The sequence below is a fragment of the Myotis yumanensis genome, unplaced genomic scaffold (assembly GCF_028538775.1).
Source record: "Myotis yumanensis isolate MYYU_CA2020_CCGP unplaced genomic scaffold, mMyoYum1.0.hap1 SCAF_5, whole genome shotgun sequence".
NCBI classification, from domain to species: Eukaryota; Metazoa; Chordata; class Mammalia; order Chiroptera; family Vespertilionidae; genus Myotis; species Myotis yumanensis.
The window spans coordinates 101,282,451-101,289,438 of record NW_027223756.1 but is presented as its reverse complement, the minus strand read 5'-3'; the positions used below and the strand labels follow the sequence as shown (position 1 = coordinate 101,289,438).

Here is a 6,988-nt window from a genome sequence, read left to right as displayed (position 1 = left end):
GAACTACACAGCAAGGGAAGCCAGGGGTACAGTAAGAATGACAGCACGCCAACCTGCTCCTAAGGGACAGTGATGGAGGAGGAGCAGGGCAAGCGGACACACTGGGAGACACCGGGAACAGAGCTGCAGGTGAGGTGCACAGGGGGCTGACTTCCCAGACCCAGGAGAACCCGGGGCCATTTCTGCACAGAGAAATTGAGCTGTGGGTGATTTGTGGGAGACACAACCTGTCAGGGCCTCAAACAGGAGTGACAGGTGGATCTACCTGCCCATCCTCCCCATCTGGGCACCCTGGGACTCCCTTTCCTTCGATGATCACCCCAAATTTAACCTTAACTCTTCTGCCCGATGCTCAGACAAGGGTCTTTAAACCTGAGTAGAACAAGGCCCATCATGGGCAGCATTTAAAGGGGGCAGGTGCCAGGTCTGGACAACCCAGCCACCCGGCAGCTGTGACAACAGCTGTCACGGAGATCCCAGGCAGATGTGAAGAGACTCGGCGGCGGCAATAACAGCTTTATGAAGAGAAAGAACACTATACACTTGAGTTATTGATGCCTCCCCACCGCTTCAGGTCTCCACGGTGAGGCTGGCTTTTATAGCCCAGAAACACAAACACCCAAGGAAAGAAAACACGGACACTACGGAGGGGACAACCCAAGGTGGCACCTACGGTACGAAGCCCAGTCACACCTAGGACCCTCCGGGGTCCTGAATGAGGCGGATGGAGCCGCTGGGGGCCGGGCCATGGTCGAGCCAGCTTCCTCTGCCTGGCATCACTGCAGAGAGAGAGAGAGACAGGGAGAGAAAGAGAGAGAGGAGGGAGCTGCTGTCCTAAAATCCAGATGGCCATGCCCCAGTTCCACCAGCCACAGGCAGCTCCCCAAGGCTGAAGCCAAGCCTCCCATGATGATCACCCCACACTACCACCCACCAGCAGCTGATAACAAGCATTCCGAGTGAAATGGCACTTCCCAGCCCAGAGAAGGGGAGGGTGGGGGCTGCTGGCTCAGATCAGAGGGGGCACAAAGAACCCAGAGCCTCCAGGGCCCGGCCTCAGCCATAGGGTGTGAGGACACGTAGGAAAAGAGTCAGATGGCCATCACCTTCCTGGGGACCCTGTGCGCCTGCACCCCACAGCCAGCTCCTGCCTGCAGAGTGCTAGGGCAGGAAAAGGGCCTGGTGCTTCAATATTGGGGAGCAGCCCTGCCTCATGAAAGATCACCAGTAACATGGAGGCTGGGGAGTCTGCTGGAGTACTCATCCTGAAATTCAGCCCCAAACAAAGGCCAGGCCTCGCCGTAAGCCCTCTCTTGGTAGCTTAAGGCTTTCAAGATGGGGCCAGGGCCCACCTGGAGCAGCATGCTAAGGCCCAGGTTGCGGTGCCTCCGCTCCAGCTCCGACAGGGCCTGCAGGAGGGACCTGAACCTCTCTGCAGGGTCAGCATCCTCATCTTCGGGGGACCCCTCCTCTTTTTCTGCCTCCTGCAGGAAGCGCTCCTCCTCCTCCACAAAGAAAGCCCGGAGCTTCTTGTAGTCGGTCAGGGCCTTCTTCCTGCGGTCCATCACGTGTCCCTGCAGGGCAGGTGGCAGGGAAGGACACCTGTGTCCTGGGCTGCACCCAGGACCCCAGCCCCATGCTGACCACCTCAAGGAGAAAAGGTTTGCTACCGAGGGCTCAGTTCCTTCCCAAGGCCCTGCCAGATAGTCAAGAGTACATACCCATGTCCCCTCATTCCCACGGACCCAGGTCCACTCCTACTTGCCTTCCACACAGCAGCAGCAGACTCGGCCTGGCCATGCAGGTCCCGAGCATCATTCAGATCTTTCCTCATGATCTCCACAGACCCCTTATTCTCCTGGGAAGAGAAGCTGGTTACCAGGTGGGTGACCACCCCTGAAGGTGTAGGACACCCCTCCCTCAGCCCAATCCAGGGGACATCACACCTCTGGAGTTTACTAAAGATCTGACTATCCAGAAGGTCCCACTGAACGGTCCTGGCCCGCCAGACTCATCAAACAGGCTGCAGGTACCAGAGGGGTCTTAGTGACCCCCCTAAGCTTGCTCCCGGAAGAAGCCTTAGAAAATCCTGTGCTAAGAATCTAACCAAATAACTGGACATGCGTGTCCCCTCAGTTTCCAGTGTTACTGTCACTAGCACTAGGATGGGTATTTGCAAAAAATAGTCACCATATCCTTTTCAGAAGGAATGGCCCTCGCCGGGCCACTCTAGGAATCCCAGACCCTGCACGTGCCCCCTTGGGGGTGAGCACGGCCTCACCCAGGGCCCACTAGGCATGTCACTGGCTGTGCACTGACCAGGTGGGTGGGAAGAGCCCCCAGCAGGAGGAGAATCCAGCTAGTCGGGCTGGCTACTCTCTCATAAATTACTCTGAGCGCCCACAACCTACAAGGGTGAGTCCCCGGGTTGCCAGTTGGTGGGTTTCCAGCCAGGGTCAGATACCACATGTCGTGCAGATAAGGTGCCCGAACAAAGTAAATGGAGAGGCTCAGGGAGGGCTGAGAGGGGATGAGAAGTGTGTGGGAGGGGCGGGGCCTGGAACAGGGAGGGGCCTTAACTGCTCGACAGCTTCAGAGGGTTCACCCGTGGGGGGCAGGCTGCCACCGGGTAGGTCATGCAAGGAGGAGGGGCAGGAAGGCCTAGAGAACTAGGCACAGGGGTGGACCCCACAGCAGGACACCACCTGGGGGGGAGGGGGGAGAGAAAGGAGAGCCCAAAGGGGAAAGGGTGGGCAGGAGAAGATGGGGAGGCCCACAGACACCTTCCGGGGGTGGGGGGGGGGGGGGGATTTGATAACAGGGCCCTGTCCGGAGGTCGGGGAAGGGGGTCAGGGCGCCGTCCCGGGGCAGGGACCAGGGTCGGGAAGGGGATAGCAGCGCACAGGCACCGCTCCGGCGCACCTTGCCGCGCAGCACCTTCCTCCAGCGGGGCTCCCACTCGGGTGGCTCGGGCCCCGCCGCCATTCGGCAGGCGGCGCACAGCGGACCCCCGTCGACGCGACACAGCAGCTGCAGCGCCGCCTCCGAGGCCGCGCCGTCGCGCGTGGGTGCGGCGGCCGCCTCCTCGAGCGCCAGCAGGCGGCGGCTGAGCGGCGGGCGGCCGGGCTCCACAGCGCGCTGCCAGCAGTCATCGGCGCACTCGGGGCAAGGGAAGGGCCCGTCCTCCTCGGCCCAGAAGCGCACCACGCACGCCCGGCAGAAGCGGTGGCCGCAGTCGGCGCGCACCGGCTCGCGGGGCGCGCGCTGGCACAGGGCGCAGGCGGCCTCGGCGGGGCCCGCGGGGAGCGCCAGGGCTGCGGCGGGTACCCCTAGAGAGGGCGAGGGGGAGAGGCCGGAGAGCGCGGACCGGGATGGGGGCGCAGACGGAAAGCGCGGACGTTGCGCTGGACGGAAACAAGGATGCCGACCAGGATGCGCACGACCAGGCGGGGACGGACAGGACGCAGCACGCACGGTCCTGGCAGTGGTGTACGCCACCCGCGGGTCCTGTCAACGGAGCGCTTCACTCTGGCCGGTGGGTCACCCACTTTGTCGCACCCCGAAATCATACAGGGATTTTCGCTTCTCCCACAAATGGCTCATGGGCGAGAGAGAAGCCAAGTTTTATTATTTGGCGAGCATTTAAAAGTCTTTTGTCAGCTGCTAGGACCTGAGCGGCAAGCATCCCACCCCTGCCACACACGACAGCAACCCCTCCCCCATCACGCGCACGCACGCGCGTTGCGCCGTGCTCTCGGGGCTGGAGGAAGTGCTGAAAATGGTCTGCGTGCGGGTCCCCAGAACCACGGTTCTGCGCGCCCCTCCTCCAGTGAACTGTTCGCGCTGCCCCCAGTGAGGACAGTTCATTGATTCAGAATATCTAGGACATCCCATGGATACTGGCCCCCTGGATATTCGTTAGCTTTTCTTTAGGAAAAACAAAAAAGTTTTGGGGAGGAACAATCTGTTTCCTTTGAACACAACCAAGCATCCAGTTTAAAAAAAAAAAAATCACGGGCTGGGCTGGTGGCTCAGTGATTGAGCGTGGACTCAGGAACCAAGAGGTCCCCAGTTCTATTCCCAATCAGGGCACGTGCGCATCTCCAGTAGGGGGCAGTCAATCCATGTTTTTTCTCATGTTTTTATCCCTCTCCCTCTCTAAAATCAGTAAGAAAAACGTTTTTGAAAAAGAATACATTATGAGATTAAAATAATCTGCATGGCACTTACTATGTGATTTTTAAATTTTTAAAAAATGAATTTACTCTCCCACACTGCTGGAGGCTAAGACCAATAAGCAGTTAACACACAAATGCGAGAAGTCCATTAGAAGGCTGATGGACTTTGATATTCAGCAAGGGCTGAAAATCAGCATAATATTGCCTGCTGCAGGCTGAATGGCTAAAGGCAATCCCCTAACCTGATAATTCTTTTATTGTTTACCAAACTTTGCCATTTATATGTCTGTTTGCTTTGCTAAAGGGCAAATGTGTATTCTAGTAAATAAAAAGCAAAGGGGATGGAGAAGTCAGAGAGCTTCTCCGCTAGAGTGAAGCCTCTGCCTGGCTCCCCGACGCATCCTAAATTTATATTTCTTGTCTAGTATATCCATTTGTGTGCAGCCCCTTCTCCAGACCTTGAACCCTAGCTGCAAATGAATGCAGCCGTCACACCATACAAGTGCAAAACCTTTCAAAGTACTGCTTTTTGGTTTTATGAGTTTTTAAAAATCAGATATAGACTTAAAAATGCACCAAATGGGAGTCATAAATGAGACTGGCAAACCTGTGGTGGACAATTAGACATGAGCAGAGCAAAAACTATATAGGCAGGGTACAGAAGGACACAGGGCAGAAAGCCCTGGGTGCCTAACAACTGGCAAAACTGGGAAAATAAGGACCTGGCTTCAGGGTAATCTTTCCTCCTCTAGCATAAAGCTGGTCATGTGGTCCAGACCCTCCCTGACCTTTCCTCCCCTGGCCTGTCAATACTCATGTGGTAGATTCCTCCCCCCCTTGGAGGTGGAGCTGGGGAGCTGGAGAGTAGCCCTTAAGCATTGAGCACCCAGGACAATGAGTTTCTGACCCACATCAAATACCTCTAGGCCTTAGTTGCTTCTCAGCTCCAGGTCCAGAAAAGCAGCAAAATCATACAAGCCATGCCATGGCTGCCTCAGGACCACCTGCATTGACTAGTGACCACTGCCCTGGTACCAACCAATCAGTGGAGACCTGGAAATCTGATGAGTATTCTGCTAATATCCCATCCCCTCGTGCTACCATTACCTTTCTCCAGAGCTCAAGTACTGAGGTTGCTGAACCAAGATTCAATCTGACTCCACCAGTCTAACACCTGATTCTGTTTTCACTGCCAACACAACCAATCAGTTCCAAGTATAACCTCAACCCCCTAACCCAGCGGTTCTCAACCTGTGGGTTGCGATCCCTTTGGCGGTCAAATGACACTTTCACAGGGGTCGCCTAAGACCATCCTGCATATCAGATATTTACATTACGATTCATAACTGTAGCAACATTACAGTTATGAAGTAGCAATGAAAATAATTTTATGGTTGGGTCACAACATGAGGAACTGTTTTTAAAGGGCCAGAAGGTTGAGAACCACTGCCCTAACCCATGGTGTCTTGTGATTTTGCCCTATGTAATCTGGAACCTTCACGCCATCAGGGAGTGGAGTCTTTCATAGCACTAGCTCCCCGTCTGTGGATTGGCCAATTTAATACTAAATGTCTTCCATTCTACATTGCAAACTCCTGCTTGTGCATTTATTTTGGCCTGTGTGCACAGGCAGATGGACTCATATATTAGTTGGTATCACTAGTAAGAGGTCAATTTGAAATCATTGTGGTTGTGACATTATGATTTATTATATATATTTGAGCTTCACCTCAAATATAGCTCTTAAAATCCTTAGAATTTCCTGTGATAAGAGTCATAAAGATGTCTTTGCTTGTGAAAGAGGTGATTCTGTAAAGCCCTGTTGGGGGCCAGATGTAAGCTGGCAAGGTCCTTGCACCTGAAAGGGCTAGCAAGGCTGGGACCCTTACCCACACAGTTTTCCCAGACTTGTTTGGATGGCGATTATCAGTAGAATGAGAGCAACATTTGTAGAATGAGAACAGCCTTTCATGGCTTACCAAGAAGTCTGTAACTATTTACTGAGATATGCTGTACTGAGAACTTGTCCTTCTGCTGTGTCTCTCCCTTAGAGATTAAGAGGAACAAAGAATACATTCCTCTTGACAGACCTCCTATTCAGTATGTTGTGTATAAATAAGATTGTGTGCCTAATAAACTTCACTTTAGTTCCTCGAGAACTGGAGTCCTCCCGATCCTGCTTTCCTGTCTTTCTTTCTTTTCTCAATTCCCACCTCCCTGCCTCAGCCTGGCTCAACCTTCTCAGGCTGGCCCTGACAAAGCCCTGAAGGATGGAGCTGGACATCAGGGGAACTAACCAGTGATTAGAGGGTTGAAAATTTCAGTCCCACCCCTCACCTTGGGGGAGAGGAGGGGCTGGAGATTGAATCTGTCACCAATGGCTAGTAATTTAATAAAGCTGCCACAAACTCCCAAAAGGATGGGTTTTGGAGAGCTGGGTTGGTGTATGTTAGGGTCACTGAAGGAGGAATGCATGATGCGAAAAGGGGTAAAGAATTGTGAGCTTATTAGGTCGTCTGGATACCAGATGGGCTGAGCCCCAAAATGGTGCCAGCACCCAAAGCCAGGGAAGTCAGAGGTCTTAAAGGACTCTAGGCAGGCTTTTTCTGGGTAGAGAATTCTCTGGGCGGGTCCTGGGGGGAAAGATAATGGTCTTAGCAAGTGTAATGTGGTCTTAGCAAGTGAAATTTTGGTCTAAGCAAAAGGGAATGTCCATTGTGAAGTGGTCTAAAGGTCAGGTCCCAGGAGAGGGGTATCGATTCAATTATTTGATCAGACTTAACATTCCAGCCTTTTTGTTTTGTAGAATA

General features: G+C 53.8%; 1 protein-coding gene across 1 annotated transcript; it reads right to left on the bottom strand.

Moving 5' to 3' along the window:
• Positions 1 to 543: 543 nt before the first annotated feature.
• Positions 544 to 3,569, bottom strand: RNF187 (ring finger protein 187). Its single transcript, XM_070417032.1, is given in 5 exon segments — positions 544 to 779; positions 1,353 to 1,574; positions 1,766 to 1,858; positions 2,923 to 3,341; positions 3,344 to 3,569. Coding segments are annotated over 5 exon segments (963 nt in total). The 3' UTR covers positions 544 to 776.
• Positions 3,570 to 6,988: the final 3,419 nt, after the last annotated feature.